The 23,937-nt window shown below is 41.6% G+C and overlaps 1 protein-coding gene across 1 annotated transcript in view; it reads right to left on the reverse strand.

Annotated features, from left to right (window-relative positions):
- LOC139697986 (homeotic protein caudal-like) overlaps positions 1 to 23,937 on the reverse strand; it is a 101,151-nt gene that overhangs the window by 37,346 nt on the left and 39,868 nt on the right. Inside the window, exon 3 of the mRNA XM_071596841.1 lies at positions 11,647 to 11,656. Within this exon, the coding sequence (XP_071452942.1) occupies positions 11,647 to 11,656 (10 nt within the window). The remainder of the gene's footprint in view (positions 1 to 11,646; positions 11,657 to 23,937) is intronic.

Consider the following 23,937-nt stretch of genomic DNA (forward strand, 5'->3'; position numbering starts at 1 on the left):
AGCACTGTCTATGGGAGAGTACCGTACAGCGAGTGGTCTCTCTCCTCCCCCTTCACGTCCCCATACGGCGCCTTCCTCCCCCAATTCACTTCATTCGTCCCAGCTCTCCGTTACCCCTGAAACCTAACATCCTCACCGATCCCTACGGGAGGGATCGAGGGACGACTACCCGCCGGGTGCATGTGACTTTTCGCAGTTTTGCTCTTTCTGCAAACAACCACTTTTCACACGATCGACTCCGTTTCCGCCGATAGGCCGTGTGTCGAGACAAAGCGTGCGGCGAGCATTAAAACCTCCCTGTCCACGGACACTTCCCCCCCCCCCTCCGCACACCCTTCACTTCCCTCGAAATGGCATAGCGGTTTTGCGAATCTCCGGAATTCCACGACCTTTGTTTATGACGGTTGTTTTTTTCTCGAGAGAACCGTAAGGGACTCCTTGCACTAACCCTTTCCTCTCCTCCTGCCGTAAGTAGCTAGTGAAAGCCTTTCTACTATGCGTCCCGACTGGTCAGTAACGGTATCCATAAATATTCGAAACGAAAAGCTACGGTAAAAATTTTTTGGAGGCGAAAGTCTATCTTGTTTACGTGCTCAGAGATTTTGTTTTGGAAGAAGGAAATCGAAATTTTCTTCGTTTAATCGCACTTATTGGAAGTTTTCATGGGTCAGATACCTGATTAATTAGATCAATAGATGGATAGAATTAGTGATTTATCACTAACCCTTCCAACCTGGCGCTTACACCTCCTGCCACACACCTTTTTGGTGGATCTCGGGGTACTTATGTAGATATAGATGATGTAGATGTGTCCTTGAGGGCGGAGACCATTGTAAATGCATGTTAATGTAGTAGTGGAATTACGCCTTCTTACTTTTCAATTCTAGTTTGCACGTCATTGGATAAATTTTTACTACATTCTGAGGTGCATGTGTATGTTGGCAGATTGCATACGTATTTGCATACATGTCAGTTATAAATGTTTTTGCATGAACGTATACGCCACTATGGGTGTAGGTTTGTATGGATATGTTGATTTTGCATGTGTTTTACTTTCTTTTACGGGTGGTGACCTATCACCCCCCCAAACACCACCTCGTGGCGGCTTGCGGGGTATTATGTAGATTAATGATGAATGTTGCCGATGCCATAATAAAATTTGCAAAGATTTATGGGAACCCCCATAAGCTAAAACGCAGGCATTACTATCTCTTATTCACTTGCATATTCTCCAACTAATCCTTCCAGGAGGGTATTTGTAGTATTCGGGGCGATTCAAAGACTGACATTGCCTCAAGTGAAGGGACTCGAAGGAGTTGTTAGTTGATAGTTATCTTAGAATATTAAAGTTTTAAGTACCCGCCAAAACTAGTTTTTAAATTATCTATCCGGTTTTTTTGGAATAAGTTGATCAAGACGTCACTAGAATGATGTACTCTGGCAAGAGCTTCCAACTGTGAATGTCCCAAATGGCAGTTGAGTATTTTCATATTCATGGTGGATACGATTGAAATTGAAGAATAGTTTAAATAAAATTTGGGGTGTCATGTTTTTTTTTACTAGACAAGAAGACTGAGAAATTCATCAGTGTTGAATTTACGTCCATAAGGAAGCCTATTCGAAAAAATTATAATATAGGTGGTGTGGCCGAAAATGTCAATTTCGTATAGTTTGAATGCGTTCTCCTAAAGAGAGAGTATTTTTGGGAGCAAATGTTTTCAAAGTTCTTGCGATCAGATACCTTTCGAAGATCTGATCATTGCAAATTGGAAACTATGGCGGCATGGAGAGCACTCGGAGGAATTACCGGACGGGAGATGAGGCTCCGATATGAGATCGAAGATTTCATCGTTGACGGTCCCATTTGCTTCGTGGCCCTAATTTTTAATGAGCACCGATAGACCCACGTGCTCATTTAATTATGACCCGGTTCCAATTGAGGGGGTATGCAAGAATTTTTAGAGTGAGGAGCGGGGAGTAGGGGCGGAGGGAACACCCCACGGCGTAATTCCTAATATAATGAACCCCCTAAGGCATCCTAGCGTCCCATAAACTTCCTACTTATGACATATATGACAATCCTCTGTTTTCATTTTAAAACATATAATACATTCACTGGGAAATTTTATGTAATTTTCCGTGTTGTTTTTTTTTTGCATGTGGTATTTTTCTTTTTTACGGTTGGTGACCTAACACCCCCCGCCACACGCCCTTGCGGCGGCTTGCGGGGTATTATGTAGATGTAGATGTAGTCTTTCGTTGCCTAGTGCCTAGCCACGCATTAAAATACTTCCGTTATTCTATTGCATTTACATTTTAAACTAAGGTCAACAGGAAATAATACGGATTTCCTGAAATTACGCCATTGATTAAGTAATAATTGGGTATTGTCGTGAAAATCAATCTACGAGAGTATCGCACAGATTAAGAACAGCCCTGTAGGGAAGCACTTGGGATAAATCATGAAGTGTGTAAAGCGCGGGTGCGTTTATTGGATGCAGTACTGCTAAACACTAACGCAAAAGGGCTCTCTTGAGCAAAATAGGTTAATAAAAACTGTAAGAGAAAATACGTACTTACTTTAAGGCAATAGTCTAGCCTGGGATTGCGAGGAAATAAACCCTTGTGACGCCGTATATTTGAAGACTATGGGCTCAGAAGAAACGTCATGAGACAGATGATTGGTAAATGTGACAAAAAGTAAAGGAAAGATGTAACTATAGTATATCACTAATTTAAATAAGGTATCCACATAAGAGTACATAGACTTCAATGCTAAGAGCTGGCTATGACTAAGGCGAATATGTTTAGTTAGTACCAACCTTTTACCGTAGAAATGCGATTACGGCAATGTTATTGGAAAACTGAGGAAGGAGACCTCCCTGTTCATGTTATGGTCAAGTGGTGCGTGACACTTCAAATCGCATCTGAGAGCGGCAGAGTTATGAAGATCTCACGCCAGAGCGGCGGAGTAAACACGCTAATAAAACGAGGGAGAATGCCGCTCCGGTAGGCTTAAGTACTTGTCTCGCACATGAAAAAGCGATCACAGAAATTCTAATTCCTATGCATGAATGTATACGCATGTGTAATGTGGGAGGAAGGGAGGTGAGTTCTTCGTGAGGGTAAGGAAATAAAACGAATAAGAAGTAGGACTGGTAATGAGTTTTCCGAAAAAGGAAACCTAGCTAATTAGTTTTCTCGCACCCGTAAACGGTAAAGTCACCATTTTTTATCATAACTATTCGGCTTGTGACGTAACGCCCTTTTCCATATACTAACTTGATAGTTCGCGAGAAATTATATGTATTTGAAGAGGAACAGCTGATACCTGTGCAAAGGGAAAGAGTTCGGGCTACTTTACTTTTCGTGTTATGAAGACGCAGATGGAACTAAAATCAACTAGGGTAAGGATAGTAGTGGGGTTCTCAGGAGTGACCTCGAAATCGGGAATGGAATGAATGAGAGCAAATGATTCCTTCCTATAGGAGGGAGGAGCCGTACCCCAAGTACCAGAGTGGGAGGAATCTCTGCGTTCGGACTCGTGAGGGAAAGGTGGACCACATGGGGGGGGGGCGAGGGGAAGAGAAGAGCGGGAAGAAACGGTGGGAAAAGGGGGGTGCGAAAATGTCCATGGGAACTTCAGTGGAATGGATGAAATGGGATATGTTTTGTTTTTTTCTCCTCTTTGGAACGGTGTTAGAAGACGGAGGTGGGCACTCCAAGGGTGGGAAAAAGGAAAGGCAAGATTCAAATTTCTATGCATGAATGTATATGCATGTGTAACGTGGGAGGAAGGGAGGCGAATTCTTCGTAAGGGGAAGGAAATGAAACGAATAATAAACAGAGGACTTGGGCAGGAGGGAAAAAAGTTTGAAAAGCAAGTTGCGTGAATCTCACGGGGAGTATGCATGGATTTGTGGTTAATGGGAAGTCGGCTTCGTGCATATCATTTTCGTCAAAAGGTAGCAATGCATGCAAGAATTTATTTTCCTTGACTCTCAAATTTTAACCTTTTTTCCTCCCAGGCGAGTTCGATTCATCTCAGTCGTAGACATTTAAATTCTTACAGTGACTTGGTTTTCGCTATCCATGCGAGGCTTCCCTTTGAAATTAATCCCCACTATATTCTCTGTAAATACCTAGGACTATTTATGGTAAAATACCTGTCGAGGTAGAGATTTCATGAATGAAATATCTAAGTTCAGCTAAGTTTCAAAGTCCCAATTAGCAAAACTCTAAAACCCACGTTACGGTAAGCCCTTCTCCAAATTCACATGCATCTTGTCTCCCTTCATCCCGTTCAACGTTTCATTTTCTTGCCTATGGCTAGCCCAACCGAATTTCTATCTTCTACCACAGCCTTCAAACAATCCATTGCCACCCAGGATGCCCTGTGTATATTTTTAAGGGTAATTCACTTTAACGATTTTCAATACTTGAGGTAACTAATCTAGATTTTGTCTTGATAAGGTCGTGTGAGAAAAGAAAAGTTTATTTAAAACCGTGAAGGAATCACTGTCGTATTTGCTCCTGATTCTTTTTGTGCCAAGTAACCACAATCGGTGATAGAACTTTCTAAAGAAATTTAAATAATGAGGAATGGAAAAATGTTAGAGAAAAAAACGTGACATGATCAATGTTCATAAGTCATGGAATTGGTTGCTCATCTCACTCTCCTTTGAATAATTTATTCCATCCACCGTATTGACTTAACATTACCTATCACGTATTCGTTTTGTCATCTTGCGATTACACATTTCAATTAACTATTTAAGCCGAGCTGTTCCCTTCTAGTTTTTCCTGACCACCATTGCTTTCGCAGACGACTGTAGGAAGTTGTCTCGCGCAATCTACCCAATGAGTGTATTTTCCTAGTCAGTGTTTCAATTGAAATTCCGCCCAAAAAATAATCGTGGGTACCTATGTACTATTCCAACATTTTTCACCGATGTCAATTAGTTTCCTTCTCCCCCGTGTTTCCCGCCTAGGGGTTATGTGCGTAAATATCGATTTTCATTGGGAACAATGTGGAATCAGGGTTTGGAAGGTAGGCAGTAGTGTGGCGCCGGCAATTTCCACTGCAGTTGAGGATTGCGCGTCGGAAATTAACACCAAATGATACAGATTACCTGAATCTTCAAAGCGGGGAGGCAAGTACATGCATACAATCCGCAGCGCAAACGATCTCATTACTTTGATATCATGGCGATTTGGAGTTTCGCCTGCATCAAAAATAGCGGTGAAACTCATCGTGCGCGTGTAACCAAGGTCGCACAGACTGAAGAAATAGTTGAGGGTCATGTTTTGCGCTTTTGAAAAGGGGAGCCCCACTGCCTATGCCACCAAGGGGAGGGACAGAAAATGACTCAGGGTCAATCTTGATTTCGGGAGGTGGGGACGAGGGAATTCGCACACCCCCTGAGAGGGAATGGCAGTGGTGGTGAGGATGCTTGCGTATTTGTGTGGAAGGTGTCATGGAACGGAGAAGTGGGGGGGGGGGTGAAGTAGAGGGGTGAGTGGGGCGAAAATGGGTGAGAATGGAATGGTTGGCGGCTCGGGTCCTTGAGATGGGAGGGACGTAAAAGAGACTGCCGAGTGGCGCGATGGAGGACTGCGAGGGGCGGAGAGGGAGCGAGCGGTTTGGGAGAGAAAGCGGAGGTTGTGGGGGGGGGGGGACGGGGAGGGAGAGAGAGGCCTGGAAAGGAGGGAGGGTGTGTGGAAAACGGTAGCTACGGCACATTAGAGCAACGCCGAACACAATTTCAGAAGTTGGATTTCTGAGCCGGAAATGGAATGGAATGCTTCGTGAGAAGATATAGGGAGGAGAGGAGGAACGTAATAAAAAGGTTTTTTTCTTTTGTTTTTTTTCTTTTCTCGAGTTTTCCCGAGAATTGCTCCTTATGCCGCCTCAGGAAATCGCTTTTGTGGTAAGAAAGCTGGAGATAGAGAGAAAAGGCGGCGATGCGGTGATGCTATTTTTTTCTCTCTCGCCCGTGATCTCTCGTACCATCCAACCAGAGATTATGGTTCGCATTGTTTTTCGAGGAAAACGTCTTCTTTTCTACCCTTGGTCCCCCGCCTCTCTTTACAAGTTATGACTGTTGTTGATAATTAGCTTGATATGCATAACCCTACTATCGATTACAACTACAGAGTCGCTCTTCGTGTGGGATGGATAAAGATATTTTTAAAAAAAACCAGTTTTCAACCTGTGGGTCGGTTTGATAGGCATTCACCTAGTACTAAGTGTAAATTTGCTGCGTAAAAACTGGTCTCTCTACTCTTGTATCAATTTCACAATCCGTACTGCTTATGTTGGGGTGAGAGCTACCACACCATGTCAAAACTAACCTTCGAGCTGATTGATATATTTTCTTGTTTCTCAAAGTAAAGCTCTCGAAATTATCCTTACAGGCTGGCTACGCGCGGGATAGAGGGAAATAATAGAATATACCCAGGAAGAATAATAGTTTTGTGCTAAAGTGGTTATGCTGTTCAGAAGTCCACGACCATTATTCACTAGTAATTTCCAGGGACCATCCAAAACTTATCTCTGCACGGTAGACTATTTATAATAATAAAATTATCCCGGCATTGTCCCCCTTGGCGCTCGTTAAATAGGCGTAACGGCCGTTTCGACCTCTTAAGTTCATTCGTGGGATTAAAAATAATTTCTTTCCCAAAAACATTTTTTGCCGAGGATTCCAATTTGCAGATGTTGATCGCATGAATTGTGATTCACACGAGCTTCGAGATCAAGGGCGTGCGGAGGGGAGGAAAGGATTGAAATCAGAATGCTTGAGGATGAAAACAAACAGAGCACGAAGTGGAATTAATGCATTCACATTTCGTGGCCGTGATCGCCGGGATGGCAATTGGAATTTCCAAATGCTATGCAAATTGTAGTCGAGTGGGAGTCGGAGATAGGTCTTCGCGAGCGATCGCCTGATTTAATAGGGATCTTCGTCATAAAAGAACAAAATAGGAGGCGTCACATACCTGCCTGTGTTCTCTATGCTCCTGTTATAATAATCAAAGAGGGAACTCATCGAATCGGAATTCCTTTCTGCCTTTCGCTTGCTTCAGGGGAAGAGTGGGAATCGATGAAGCAAACCGCAAGCGTCTCACGGCAAATTAAACTCACGTGAAATTCAGATCACTTAAAATTCAATTTCTTTGGTTCCTTACCTTTCTATTCGGGTCTAGAAATAGTCTATGCTCTAGTGCGATTGACAGGTATATTTTAATCGTCGTTAAAGGGTGTTTTGATAGCTGGCTAGCGATTTAGAGAAATAGGTATTCTGCATATTGATGTCTTACAGTTTAGGATATTTATGGCTCGAGAACGAACCAATAATATCCTAGATACTTACTACTAAAACAAGAATAGCTATATTTGGTATTTTGGCAAGAATTACGTGATTTATTTTTGCTGTTACATTCACACACACCACACGTAAAAATTGCATTTGAATATCTACATTAGAAGTTAAAATTGCGAAATAATTTGCTTAAAAAATGAACTTCCTTTCCTTTTACACTCGAAATGAAAATGATGCTGTATATTAATGACCACTTCTTACAGAAATTATCGCTTTACCACCAAGTATACAAGCGTCCCACACCGCCAATACTTAGCACTCATTCGATTCTTCAAGGAAGTGGCCGCGATAGGCGTCGACCTTACGCATGAAGGAGATTTCTCCCTTGTCTTCTAAGATTATTGTATAGCCCGTAAGGATTTCTTACGAAGGGTAAAGCGTTCCTTGGAAAAATGGTTCGCGTCGGAATGACTCTAGAGAGGTGTATCACCTCAACGCTGAGCTTTCGCATAGTGATTCTTAATAAAGGTCTTGTGTCTATTGTGTCCATCCCGGTGAGGCAAAGGAAAAGAATCCCAGGGTTACATTCACTGATCTCAGTTCTGCTCTGGAGGAAATTGGCGTGGAAATAACACGGTTTCTGCAGGAGGAAGAAAATGGGAAAAACGGCTGGCCAATCTATGAAACCAGCACGACGCTGGGCGCGGCCGCGGAGCAATATTTATGCGATGCTGATGACAAGAGTAAAGGAATTTTCAATCGTGAATCTGAATGCATATTTAAATCGGCCGCTGCTCTAAAATATTGCAAATGATTAGGAACACCATTTTTTATTCCAAGAAAAAATGGAAAAAGCCATAAAGTATTCTATTATTAAACGGAACCCTAATAAAGAAGACTGGTTTGAAAATATTAAGATGAAAAATTTAGAAAGAGCATGAAATATTTTCAAGAAATCCAATGAATTTCAATCAATCGAGTCAAAAGTCTAGCAATTTTTTCCTGAAAAATAATTATTTAAAGAATAAATGAAATATCTTGTCCATAACTTACGATAACAATATTACTGGAACATAACTGTCTCAAAATTCGCAAAGCTTCAAGTAATGCTATTAATGTTGATCTATTTAAGTAATCAACGTAATTTTGAAGAAAAAATAAGAAGTGTGACCAAGTATCTTTATTCATGAGAGATACTCAAAAAGGCATACGAGTATTATGCATTACCTGCGTTCCAGGAGGATACATGACACTCCACTAATTCGTTCGTGTTTATATTTGCTTGCGGCAAAATTAGCATGTGTAGGTTTAAGACTTGAGCAAGTATGTAAAATTAATAGGGGTACCTATTGCTGTGATATTAAAATGCACTATCTAATGTAAAGACTTTTCCTAAAGCACTTATGAGTAGTGATGTGCATCAATCATCTTTCATTTTTTTCTCAAAGGTCCAGCTCTTACTATCGTAGTACACGGTACATACGGTGAATCGCTATTTTGACAGAAATACTTTATTTTTTCTAATATTTTACTGCATTTTAGCATTCACTTGCCAGCACACAATGCGTCGAGACATAGGCATGCGACCTAAAACGTAAAATTAAGCGTAGAAAAAAGAAAAATTCCCCAATAGCTGAATATGGTGCAAATGAATAGTTGATATATATGTGGGGTAAACATCTCGCATGAAAGATAACTGTTAGTTTATCTCTATCATAAAGAAATCCTAGATAATAACTTATTAAAAGTCTATCTGAAATCAAAACTTCCCCTGCTTACTAGGGCATCATGAGAAACTTTTTGGCAGTTGAGGAAAAGGGTCCAACGTAATCCCAAGCTCCTGGTATTCTTATTATGTGTGTATCATCTGCCTTATGGCTTCATTCGGGGTGATCATGCCGCAGCCTATCAAAACCCACCTCCGGAGTGATATCTGTCGGTGGTGGATGGTTTAGCTCTTCTTAACATGAAGGTGAAATCCACGCAGAGATGAAACCCTCCTTGATGCCGTTTAAAAATAAAATACCAATTCGGAATTAGTAAGATTTCAAAAACAATTGTCAATTTTGCAGCGAAGAATGCATTTACCCCCTGAGAGGCCTGCAACCCGACGCATTAAGGAAACCAAGGAACACCCAACATTGGAGACAGACGTATTCAGCCCACTCTGTTAGTACAACGTCGAGAATGTTGAAGAGTCCTGAATTCTATTGTGATAAATACATTAAGGAATGTCGTCCCCAGATAATTATCTATTTTGCTTTATCACCGAGTCTACCTTTGTATAGCAATATTCCGTACTGGTAGTCGACTTCTAATATTAGACGAACGTGGATGGACTACTTGTGATCGAATGGTCATTATATGGGAAAATTTCCTTCATGTATGCTCACAGACCATTTCCTCACGATTCTGAGTTGCAATTGCTAATTTTCTCGCCTCTTCGGTAGTTTGTTTGATTGATTCATGTCGTCAATTTGGGATATGCTAATAATTAAAACTTTCTACACCTGAGCGAGACTTAAATACGCTGTGCACACCACGTCTACCGTGAGCCGGATGTGACCTTTCGTGAATCCACAATAAGCATGTTCGTGGGCCAATCTATTGTTCATAGGATTCATTCGGAAATCCGACGAGAAACCGTGAATAGTCAATGGAAAACCGGTGATCTCCCGCCACACCAACTTCGAAGATACTTACCGATCTGCATCTGTGAGACTTCCCCGTTGTTTTTTGTTAAGAACGCCGGAGAACCAGTTTGAGATATGTGCTATTGAACAGAGCCATTACATCTGAATATATAACGAAACAAATAGAAACATACTGGCAAAGTAGGTTCTTTATGTTGCTTTTTTTACGACAGCCGTCAAGCAGATCCCAATGGAATTCGGCAATTAAAAACACTTTATCGCATCTCGGTTCCCATTATGACCTGTAAGGTACCAATTAAAAAATCATTTAGGATAGACGACATCGATTGCCGCAAGTCTAAGTACATCTAGGAATACTTTAAGCGGCGATAAAATTTTAACTATTTCCGGGTGTTATTGTACGACCAATCCCATGAAAAACAAAAACTATTAAACGTACAATTTTTATTGTGATATCATGGAACCAAATCGTGAATTTATTGAAATTTATAACTATACAATATTGAATTTTCGGCCGAGTAAAAATGTATGGATTCAATTTTCCCGCCGGGGTGCATCGAAATATTATGGAACCCAAGTAAGGAAAGAGTAATCGCGACAAAAAAGGCAATTTTTTTTGCTAAATAATTGTACCCATTCATATGCTAAGTCCTTCCCCCCCCCCCGATCCCTAAGTAATTTCACATCTTTCCCAGCGTTTATCCATCACAAACGCCATTCTGTGCTCAACTCTATACTTTTCGCGGCTTTGTAATGCAATCAGCTTTCCAAATATCATTAATAATTCTAAATTAACGACAGACTAATCGAAATGGGCACGATCTATATGGCTCAGTGCTTGCCACATAATCGTAGCGGTTTCATTCTCCCACCATCTGCATATGTTTTCCACATCATCCTACGCACCTCGAGTCACCCACCCACCCGTTCGCCCTCAACTCAAAAGGTCAGGCATTCGGCCAAGTCTCTACTCTCTCGGTAGAGGTCACCGGCTCGTTTTTAGGCGCAACAGCTGACTTAAGTGAAAACCAGCACATTTCAGCCAAGGATCTGGCGATCGGCATCAGTAGGTGTGTGTGTGTGTGTGGCTACTGTTGCAATGAATTCCTTATTGAATCAACGAATGCACGGACGCTACTTTCACAGTTTTTCTTCTATAGATTTTAATCTCCTATGGACCGATTCGGACTTCCTATAAGATGCTCAGGTGTCCCCTCTTACCCACGTTTGTCTTGCCCTTTCTTTTCTCCTTTTACTCCCAGCAGTACATTGCATTTGCATCCATTTGCTCACCTTTCATGTCCTTTCTTTTCACATGTGTCCTTGCTCCTGTGTGGAGGTCTCGCATATGGGGTGGCTTTTCTATCCCAAATACCTAATAAATACCTCTTATATAGGCACATTTACGCATATTCCTTCTTCTCCCATTACTTCCGTATTATGCGGTGGTAAAGAACTGCATCCAGTCACATAGTAGCACGTACTATCATGGCCAAAAGACCGTTGCTAATCCATCGTCGCGCCAAGAATCGAGGAAAGGTAAAACCGTTGATTGCGGTGGCTTTCAGTGGCTGGAAGGCAGGCATTTGTAATGCGGTATTTTTACGTCGCTCTAAGAGACCAGATCGTTTTCCGTCCGTTTAATACCAACATAAAAAACGCCTGACCACTGCAGACCTTTGCAAATTATAGCAGGCTCCTTTTAATCGTCGCCAATCGTGTTAAATAAATTACTCGCGAAGGCGAAAAGGAAATAATACTTCATTGCATAGCAGAAAAAACAATTTGGCTGCATCGCGAGACCGATCAGCGGAAGAAAAATATTTCGCCCGACTCATGTCTGTGGTGGTTTGACAAATCAATGCATCGCATCGGCGCAGCATTAAACTACGATTGGGGGAGGGGTGGCCGCCATCTTGAATACGAAGTCATCCACCAGCTCGCAGAGAAGGTGCCGGAAAAGGTGTTCCCATCCCCATTCAAGATGGCCGAACCTCTTCACTCGGATAGGGGGCGAGAGGGCGCATGTGGAGAGAGGGAGGGAGATGAGAGTTAGGGGGGTCGAGGAGTGGTACGAGAGGAGGGTAGACGTGCCGCGTGGGTTGTCAAGGCAACCGGGCCAACCAACAACCTCCTCCAGGCCAACCTGTAGCTGCGGGACGCGCTTAGAGAGGTATCCGAGGGCCGCCGTTGTGTGTGGGAAGGCCTTCCGTCCCGAGGGTTGTGGGAGAGGGGGGCGGGAAGAGGTTATGGGCAACTGGTACCGCCGCCGGAGGAAGAGAGTGGTGTGGGATGACGTGGAGAGACGTAGGAAGGCGGCGGGAGGGATTTTCTCGGACGACTGACGATACAGAGAAGGGCTTTATTTCGTGAGAAAAAAAAAAGAATACTCGAGTGCCGTGTGTCTGTGTGTGTGAACGGAGTGGGAGGATGGGGTTGGGAAGGGCCCGAAAAAGGGGGGAGTCGGGCCCTCGGGTGTGGGAGGGGGTTAAAATATATATATATATTCCGGTGGGAGTCGGGAGTGGGAGGGTCGGGTACGGGGTCGAAAGTGTAGAGTGGGTGGGCGTGGGGAAAAAGGCGTCGTTGAGATGGACGTTAACGTCACATCCGGGACTCGTTCAGTTTCCGCTATGGACCATTTCGGTTTACTGGTTAGGGTGGAGCGGGGCGTTGCCTAGAAGCCCTCAAACGTTACCCCAGGGGACAATTTTTCGGCCCATCTTTGGCACAGCTCCTTCAAACCCCCCCCATCCCATTTCCACGTCCCCCCCACCTCTGGCTCTGGCTCGCGCCTCCTCCCCGAGTACCCCCCCCCCGGAGGAACGCGCAGTGCAGTGTGTCGTGTTCCCCTCCTCCCACCCCAAGCACCCTATCTCTCTCTCTTTCTCTCACCCTCCCCCCCGGATGCAGTTAGGTCCCGACGACAATGGTCGCCATTTACATCATAGGATAATGCACAAATGGGACGTTCCCGAGGGATGGAGGAAGAGAGGGAATCCGCACGAGTTATAATTGAGATCGAGTGGGGGGAGGAGGAATGGGGGGGACGACGGGGGGGACGACGATGTTCAAATCACGGCATCCCGGAATTGGCGGTTCGTGAACATGAAATTGGAGGTCTGTTGTTGACAGATTCGCGTTTACGGGGCTTTTAACCACTCGTATCCCTCATAACACTTCCCCCCCCATCTTAAGGTGATTTTGTTACCCTCACAGCCACGTCCTAGCGAAAGAGGGTTATGGAGGATATTTCCGTAGTAAATAGGTCTAAGTGAGACGCAATAACTTCTGTCTCGCATGTGCGAGAGGGAGTATATTATTTATTTATTTATTTGGGATACATTGCTGTTAGGCGATAAGCCGGGTGGCAATGACATGATATAACAAACAGTAGTCATTCTTAAAACATATCACAGTGTCATTAAATAGTCGCCATTAAATAGTGTCATTTAACAATCCCATCATGTATACCTTTTGCATTCACGCCTAAATGATTTAATGCTTTTGGGTAAGGGCTTAAAGAGTTCATCAGGCAGCTGGTTCCACTCTTTGATTCCCATATTTAGGAACGAAAACTTGGCGGTGTTTGTCCTTTGGGGCATGTATTTGATTTTAAGCGGGTGATCATTCCTGCCGAGATAACATGGCTTATTTACACTCTCGTTCAGTTCTTTCCAGCCTCCGTCAGCTTTCAATATTTTAAAAATGGCACACAGTCTATTCAGCTTCCGTCTGTTCTTTAGTGACCCCCATCCTAGTGAGCCTAGCATGTCACTTACACTGTCGGTCTGCCTATGTCGCCCTAAAACGTACCTGGCAGCCTTCCTTTGCACTGCTTCTAATTTTTTCACATGCCCTATTTCAAAGGGATCCCATACTGTGGTCGCATATTCGACAATAGGCCTTACAATTGTTTTGAAAGCCAATTCTTTAGTTGATTTAGTGCTTCCTTTGAGGCTCCGCATGACCCAGTGGAGCGATTTAAAGGCCTTGCCTACCACATAATCTGTGTGAAGTCCCCACCCTAAGTCTTTACTTAGGTGTACCCCTAGATATTTACAATTATCTTTTGTTACAATCGTTTCTCCCATTATTTTATATACCCTTCCCTCGCCTGCCTTCCTTTTGGAGAATGAGATGTGGATAGTTTTTGCAATGTTTATCTCCATTTTGTTGATTTTGATCCAATTAGCCACGTTATCTATGTCACCCTGCAGAACGTCGCGATCACTGCTGCTGCTGATTTCCCTATAGAGTATACAGTCATCAGCGAACAATCGTATTTTGGAATTGACACATTCAGCAAGGTCATTCACGTAACAAAGAAACAGAGGAGGACCAAGCACGCTACCCTGAGGTACTCCGGATGTGACGCGGGTTTCTTCTGAGATTTTGTGCCCAACACGAACCTGCTGGGTTCTATCTTGTAGGAAGGCCTTCGTCCATAGTAGTACTCTTTTATCAATATTTAGTTTTCCAATTTTATCTAACAATCTGTCATGGGGAACCCTGTCGAAGGCTTTTGAGAAGTCGAGTATAACTGCATCTATTTCTTTACCTTTGTCTAAGCAGTCTGATATTTCCTGGCAGAGTCCAAGTAGTTGGGTTTCGCATGAGTACCCTTTGCGAAAGCCATGTTGGTATTTAAATAGCCAGTCCTTATCCTCCCAGAACGCAGTGTCTTGCGGTCAATCGTATTCCGAAAAAAAACGAGTAGATTTTGAAAATAAAATCTCGTACTTGGAAGAAAAACTAGACAAAGGGACAAATCTTTATTGTAGCATCGGAATGGAGTAGTGTTGATGATGATGACTAATTCTTCCGCCGGTAGAAGTCCCCCAACAGTAATATACCACTCAAAGTACTCCATGCACGTAAGAAAATCTCTCTTTTGTTGTCTGTAGCGAACATATTACCGTGAGATATTATTGTTATGTAGAGGCATTAAAATACTCTAAAATCATGAAAAATAAATGCTTAATCATTTGACACTATATTTATATCTACGAGAAAAATTTATAAAAAACAATGTTAAAAATAACTAATGCTGATACCAAATATATAAAAATAGTATAATACATGTATGTATTTACATAATGTTATTGCTATCAGAGATCCTGCGACGTTCATAATCAAGGTATAACTGCGCACCCAGTAGGTCCCTCTTATATCAGGAAGCATTTGAAATAAAACCAAAACCCATATTGTGATTGAAGTGGCAAGGTACAAGACATTAAATGACATGAAATGTTAATGTTCTTAATAATTATTGATGAAGAAAGAGCGCTTGAAAAATTTTGCGAGCCTAGTTCAGGGATGCATACTTTTTAGTTGATGGTTTCCAGATGAAATTGAAATGGAAAATTATAAAAGGAATGATTATTTTCTCACAGTAAGATACGGTCGTAAGGAATTGATTGAAAAAATATCTCTTTAATTCGCTCTTGAATACTCGTACTCAGTTTAAGCATGGAATCAAACGAAAACGTGCTTTCGCTCACGGTTTTGCAATCACCGTTCATTCTCGCGGGGCTAACTATCAAATTATCGGAATGGAAAGTTAAGAAAAATTCATTTGCCAGCGTACACGCACTCTTGAGGCCATGGTATTATCATGACAATGCAGAACGCTGAGAATCGCCGCGATATTTTTCACTCTCGCTACTCGGTGAAAAAAAAAAACTCCTCATCTTTTGTGCGGGGACGACGCTCTGGCCGGAATGATCCGGCCCCTCGTCACGAAGCTAAATTATCGCCACGGGTCCATCCACGGCAGTAAAAGTCCTCTTTCCGGCTTGCTATAAACATTTCTCCCGGCCACCTCTGGAGATCCATGGCATTCCCTGGCGTTTGCCCCCTTACTTCACCCTCGCCCCTCTTGCATTTCCATCCCATCCGTCTGTGCAATCTCACTGCGGATTGACCGAGAGCAAACCATTCTCAATGAGTCCGAAAGACGTAAAAGTCAGGGAAAGTGTTTTATCGTTAAATAAATCAAAGTGGAGGAACCCAAATTCCTCCACGGCAGGATGGTTTACCTACCGGCTTCGGAATACCCTGCAAACAAGTTCGCCCGATAGCACATTTTCTATTCTCTTGGAGTACGAAAACCTTTTTAGCAACAGTTTATGGCAACTTGAGCTAAGTGAAGTGATTAATTCTGCAAGGGAAACAAATCTCGTTTAGTGCCGGAGGTATTAGATCTGGTATTAGATCGTTATAAGAAGCCATTAAGCAATCAAGACCAGGAATACGATCATTAATATTTTTATCTTCTAGAGAAACGTTATAATGTTTCGAGGCGCATACATGAAAAGCGGCGGAATAGCATCAAATTCGAATATCCGGTGGAAGATCTCTAAGTGGTTAAGACTGCCGATGTTGGAGAAATCGATGGCAATGGAGGATGAGCCTGAGGAATAGAGAGACAGCAGAAGTCTGTGGCCAAAAATTAATCACTCACGGCGTTGATAATGGAAGTAGGTAGGTAGAATGGTTAGGTAGGAAGAATAGAAGTATAAACGAAGCAGCTCCAATTATAAATTCAATTGGCCTCCATAGTTTACCATGAACAATTTCCACCTTTACACATTGCTTAAAAATAGTTCAGGTAACAATACATCTATCACGGCATATATCGTACATGATGGACACGTAAATGTATTTATAACCCTCGTAGATGTTGAAAATGAATTATTAACCCCATCATACTACGGTAGGCGAGATCATGCCATAAAAGGAGAGAGATTAAGCCTAGAACTGATAGATTTTGGATGTCATTTTTTCCACGAAAGGGATCAGAATAACATTGTCCGACCGTAGTTGGAGTAAAAGTATTCGGGTCAAAATTAGTCTGGTGTGTATTCACCCCCTGCCACACCCCTTAGTGGTGGCTTTCAGGGTACAATATAATACCAAAAAACAAAGAACACACAATTTAGTAATGTTCACTAATATATTTGATGTACTTTGAAATGCGCGTTTTGACGCGTAGGCGTCATTATCAAGATTAAATAATTACATCGAAACTACAAAGGTGTTCTTAATTTATACCATGGTGTCCCGCCACAAAACGTCGGAAGCATCACTTAGGGTTGCATACAAAAAGGCCAAAGACAATTCTGAAAGGAACTTTGTAAGTGGCAGGATGCGAAATTTAAAGCAATTAGTTGCAGATTAGTAACCAAGGAAAAGGGAAGGCATGAAGTGTCCCTAGTAGAAAGGAACCTAGAATGGAAAGAAATCACATCTATCAAAGGATTGATGCCTATATATTCTATGATTAATGGCTAATTAATCTAAAGCAGTGTTTTTATTCCATTATTATATCTCGGCAACTAAAATATTAACTTGTAGTATTGTAATATTATTTGCAGTATTCTACCAGCTAATTATATGTTTTTGATGGACCAGCCCGTCAGTACACACTAAAGTACTCGTCAGTCCACTCTAACACAACACAAATAATTCCTAACACTACATGCTGAATAACACAATAACTCATTCCCTAGCTCTGTACACTCTGCTTTCTTTCAAATTCCATCCAAAATGCCATTTCTTCCCTTCCCTCAAACTTGCTTTACCAGCATCCTCCCCTCTTTAACTGTTTACGGCATTCCGTTGTCTCTAAGTATCCCCTGCATCCACTCCAACGTTATTATATTAAATATTCTTCCGACTCACCTGTGGTCCACTCGCGCCACATCGATCAAAAATCTCTGGCCTGAGTGTCAAAAACTCTAGGATGAAAGTTTCACACTAATGTATTAAAATTACATTAATCATAAATGAGCTGGAAGATTCCGGACCATCGATAGAAATCTTGGCACATAGCAATGACCATTTTCTAATATTTGTAAATGACTAAAGGAGGGGTGGATGTTGATGGTAGATTCGTAAGCAAGCTATACTGCCCTAGAAAAGTTAAAGTGTGTATGCGCGTTGAAATTGATCAAATCCCTTCGCATAAACATACGGCAAGGTGTAGAGAATTTTTCGAGCAGGAATGGAATCTATTTGAACTATGGGGGGAATATTAGTCTCCAGTCTTGCTTGATTAATCGGCAATAACCGTGTTCAGAGGAGGTTGTCGGTAGAACTTACCACCGTATTCTGCTTTAATAACGTTTTCTTTCAAGGTCGAGTAGCCCTAAAGCTTGAAGCTTTAGAAATTTTTATTCTCATAGCCACGAAAACCAATAATGTTAATGTACAGTAATTATAAACTGAGATATAAAATGCCATAGTGTCGCCGTCAGTCTCCAGTGTAAGAGTTCTCTTCGTAGCAGTCTCCTTGCCATAGCATACTCATACTTACATGGAATGGAAACATTCACCGAAGGAAGTGAAAGCAGTTCAGCTATATCCAGAAAATTGTTTTGGATCCATATCTGCGGAATATTTTTTAATTTTTTAAATTGTTTATCTTAATAATTTGCTTTTGCCATTAGATGTTTACCTCAGGTTTAAACTTGAGTTAAATTTGTCGATCGCGTGGTGATCAGTTTTAGAAACATATATGATATTAAGGAGGGTATGTACATTCATCATTTTTTTGTGTAAATCTCAGTAAGAGTTTACACCCAGTACTAGGAATACATGTAAGCTTTTGCGAGTTTTGCTTCCTCTGACGAAAGCAAAAACGTTCGCCTCCGTTGCAGCCGAACACTCTACGTGTCCCGTGAGTCTGCATGAGAATATGTGTGGTCATCTGTTTTTTTATACGCGCATTTGTTAATAAAAGTTGTTAGATGTCAATAATGCACTCTCGAGGAGTCCCGATGTTCAACGCCGGCGACGTTCCCGGTGAGAATCTCCACGTGACTCCACGGCATGGTCTTGATGTGATCGGGCAAGAGTTATAGAACGCTGTGCGGGGATCGAAAGACATCCGAGGCGTGGATAACCTTGGGAAACGCAAAAGATTTTTTGGGTAATAAAAAATTCTGCATGACGGAATATTTTCCGGAGAGCTCTCGAGCCGTTAAATCGGGTTCGAAACTTTAAAAGCATTTCTGCAATATCCAGTCAGGACACGGCACCCAGCACACACGCACGCCTCACCTCTCTCTCTCTCTCTCTCCGGGAAATCTTTTTAGCCTCGCAAACGCACTCGAGTTCAGTCTGGCCGAGTGTCAGTGTGTTTACGAGCCTCTTTTTTTTAACATATACTTATGAGCTGCGCGCTCCACTGCTCAGCCGAGAAACACTTTACAAGGGTATTTCCTTGTTTGACGTGTCGTGGGAATTCGCGAGATCCCAGCTTGAGGTTGTCGTGAGGGAAGGATAAGCCTCGCAGGGACGGTCACCGAAGGTTCGTTCGTCCACTCCTCAAACTTGCATGCGTACCGTTTAAAAACCTTTTTCCTCCCGGCGACAAGTGAGGGTATCGTCCCTTTTGGCGACTAATTATTCCTGTCCCTTCAAAAGTCCAAAAAGAGGGTGAGAGGCTTTGGTGTTTCACCGCACTGGGTTCCTCAAGCAGGTAGGGATGGGCGGGGGTGTGCCTACCAGATACCGTTAGGGAGAGTTGCCTCGAAAACGGCAGCTTTTTGATGAATTATGACGGATGAAGGGTAAACTGGCGGGTGTCTTTCCCGGCTTCAGTTAACTGATTCATGACGTACTGACGCATGGCGGGAAGTGAAGTTGTGGGAACGCCTCGATTACACAGCAGTCCATTTACGCATATTTAGATTCATTCATGAATGGGATTGCACGTCTATAGTAGAGGTTCACTCGAGGGTGTGTCCTTTGGATCAAGGTTGCGAAAATGTGATTTATAGACGGAGATGTTTGATATCGCATCGAGATGTAAACATGAGATTTGCGGTATTTCATGTTATGCTTTGGATCTCGATAGAAACGATATCACATTTGCTTTGGATGAGGTATGTCGAGGAATATATGTAGAAATCATAAATAGGCATTCCTTAAAAAGCGCAATCGCCAAGAACTGTGCCAAATGCGATTTCATCTCTCCATTTTGTTAAATCGACTTTTTTTCTTTATTCATTTTACCATCCATATCCTAGCTCGTTTGCTTTCCTTCAGGAGACATGAGGGAAGCTTATAATAAAATGGTATCATTTGCACTCCCTATTTTTTTTTAAATCCTTGCAGGAAGAAATACAATTAGTAAAATTAAGTTTTTTCATACTATGCATGCCAAATCGTATCGGTCCTCCCCAATCAATAATTAGCTTCAAATGATCTAAAAACCTAGGTCTATTACTCTATTGAAGTTGGTCATTTATTGTTCATGGTCATCATCTTCACAACGAACTCACTCTAATCAACATATGGCACTGGGTTTTGCGGTTTGCTCCCGCATTGCCAAGTTAATTTGATAACAATTTCGCTGGAGTTACAATCAGCATATTTATGTTTGAAGGCGTTACAGCCAGCATCTTCGGGCCTGAAGATTCCGACTACAACGCCATCGAAACCGTCGTCCAGCCTGACAGAAAAAACGCGGGAGCAACCCGAAAACCCTGATGTCATCTACACAATATCACACATCTGTACAAATTCACGGAAGCCTTCGATAAAAGTTTAATTACAACACACTAGCATTTGACTGGATATAGGTTAGCATTTAATGACAAGTCAGTACAGAATTAGGAAACTAGGAGGTGGGATCGAAAACATGCGTTGCATTTACTGAGGAAGTTTCTATGCCTGTGAACAAATACAAGAAAACAGACAGAATATTTTGCACTTGATTAGGATATAGTGATTAGGAACCCACGGTTAAGGTATTTTGACATTTTCGCCCAACAAGGTATGACGCCTGAGACGTTTTGATAAAATACACGGAATACATATGCACTTCGTTCGATTTTACCTCCACTGAGCAGCCTTGTGTCTGTGCGTGTAGGTTAACTTACTTCGAAAGTGGACGATTTGAGGTGCCAGATAAATTGATGAGCTGACTGAAGACGAGAAGCAATTCAAGAAATTAACAAGTACACGAATGTGTTGTCTTTAATTAATGCTGTTCGGATAGAATTATTAGTTTTATTATGAGGGGTTCTAGTCCGGTGCATGGCTTAAAAATTAAATTTTCCCAAATTTCATTTACTACTCTCACCCGATCCAATTAATTTTAGGTAGTGAAAAAATCGAGTTGCTTCATGGGATTAATATAAGGAGTTTCTTATTTCTTTCTCGCATTCCACGCAATAAAGTGAAATCAACAACAAAAACTAAATCTTTATTCTCAATTGAATGATGATTTCCGATGTAATATTTTGATCAAAGCATTTCTTCAAGGTGCCTTCCTCTTGTCCAGACTTTTTTATCTTGGTCTTATATAAAAGAGAGATTAATTTTTTAATACAAAATACTAATTATAAATTCAAGAACTATACAGGTACTAATTACTCAATACCTCCTCTATCCTTGAAGGCCGAACAGGTTACTATTTTGTCGTAGAATGACTCAAATACGATAAAGTAACAGAGACAAGCATGCAACAAAATATAATATGCTAAACAAGAGGTAAAACTTTTCGACAGGAGACAAAAACTTATTGATACATGGTCCCATACTCGTTGCTTGAAATTTACGGCTAGTCGTTATCTCTAAATGACTTTTTTAAAGCTCTCACCGCATCCTAAAGCTGTCTTTGGTCACCATTAAAAATCCCTGAACAAACCAAAGAATGCCCACAATCTTTCCTCTACATCAACTTAAGACTTCCCCTTCCAGGTTTCACTTTGCCTTAAATCTGTTCGCGCAAGTTCTTTGATAGCGTGAACATAATCGCCACTCAGAACAAACAATCCCTTTCAATGAATTTCTTCGAATGATAGATATCCTAATTTAATTATGTACCTGCTCAAAGCCTTTGTCGCATGCAAATCCGCGAGGAATGCAATGACATCAGTCACGTATACTGCGTTATTATCGGGGAGATAAATTCAAAGCTTTTCGAAGCACAATTCTCGATCAAAAACGGAAAAAATAAACCAATCTCCTATTTACAGGCCTATCCCTCTATATGATTATGTAATAACACTCCCTGCTACACGCCCATGCGGTGGCACTTGAAGTAACATTTATATTTATTTACAAGTTCATTTTAATGCATAAGAGGCTGATGCTCTAACACCCCACTCCATGTACCCTTGCGGCGTTTTTGGGGTTTTACGTAAATGCAGTTGTACTGTTAAGCAATTATAGGGCCATGATAACAAATAGATCGAATTCGCCCGATCAATCAGAATTGTTCCGTCCTTATCCCTTGCCAATCGAACCTGGTGCTTTCACCCCCTGCCACACACCTTCTTGGTTTATCGCAGGGTATTTATTTAGGTAAATATGCAATATTCCTTCTCAAAGTGATCTAATTTATATAAATCCTACATATGCCTTAAGGGGAAGGGAATTAAAGTGATTAAACCAAGGATTTATTCGAAGCGCTGAGTCCAGAGAATGGAATATAGTATTTCAGGATAGTATATATTATATTAACGCTTGGAGAGACACGAGGACTTGCTAAACGAGGAGAACGGGGTAAACCTAATTGTATACCTAGCCTTGAAAGTTTACGTATCTTGCAATGGAAATTTTAAAATCATGAAAATAAAAACCAAGTGTTTATATGGATGGGGATAAATACAGAAAATATGTTGAAATTAAAAATGTGTGAATTGGTTTAGCGTTTTACTATCATACTGCTTCGATGATCATGTTTCCGCGTCGTACATAACTACGCTCCATATCAAAGTTTTAACGAGCCTTCTCTTAACATCCTTACTCAACGTCTCTGTCATTTATTCTCTCCTTATAAAAGCTTCTTCGCCTAATGCATTCCTCCTCCGCATGTTCCTACTACTTGGATCATTTTGATACGAAACACTTCCAAGGTACGCAAAACTGTTCCACCTGCTCTAAGTTTGTAATAAGATTCTAAAATATGTCCGTGGATAGAAAATCAACGAACAATAGATTTTTTCAGATAATACTTACAGGAAAGTGTGCAAAATTTTCACAAAGTCATCGGGTGCCGAATGGTGCTGAATTGCCAAACTTTATCACAAATGTCGTCCTGCAGGCTCGTCGCAATCTTTAGAAGACATGTTGAGTGAATGCATTTAAAACATACAATTGGGGGATCGAGAGTTACTGTTCCACTTGGCGAGATAACGATATGGCGAAAAAGTCTCGTCGGGGAGACAGGCATCGTTGCCAGATAACCCGAAGACCGGGTGTGCTTGACTACCTGCAAGCGTGCGAACAGTGTGACCCCGTGTTACTAGATTTGCTCAGTGTGCAATAAAATATATTCATATTCACTTCTAGTCACTCTGTCTCGACTGATAGGCAATAGCAAGGTGTAGTTGGCTATCGTTTAATTCAGATTTCACTTTAAATAAAACTGAATTGGCACTTGTTTTATGTTGGGAACAACTTCGACGGATTATCTATTCTACCGAAGAATAAATACTGGCTGGAAAAGTTTACTTTAAAACCAAAATTAGAGAAAGATATTCTTTACAACCAAGAATTTATTGTTCTTCTCTAATCTACTCTGTGCCATGCAAGCCGCCGTTCGGGCGTTAAAAAGGGTGACGTTGTTACCGATCTGTATTTTTTCTAAACATTACCTGAAGTCAAAATCGAGTAATGGAATACATTTTGCCCTGGTTAAATGTTTCGCTAAATCTAATCTTTATTTGGCGCAAAAGCTAACTAAACGTGTATATAACTGACAATTCCGATCTTATAAACAAATGAGATTGTTAATTAGTTAATGTGAGCCTTGTAAGCGTATTAACATCACTTGTGAGTTATTGAACCGTTTAACAGTTGGTTTACAACATAACATGCGGCCATAAAACTGAGTTTTGGCTTGGAACCTTTGAACTGGAGGTAAAAGTTAGCATTCGTATCTGTTGTTATAGTCATGCAAAACCAGGTCTTTATCTAAATTCCATGAGCAAGAAAAA

This window comes from Hetaerina americana, unplaced genomic scaffold, assembly GCF_022747635.1.
Source record: "Hetaerina americana unplaced genomic scaffold, ioHetAmer1.1.p SCAF_8, whole genome shotgun sequence".
In the NCBI taxonomy this organism is placed as follows: domain Eukaryota; kingdom Metazoa; phylum Arthropoda; class Insecta; order Odonata; family Calopterygidae; genus Hetaerina; species Hetaerina americana.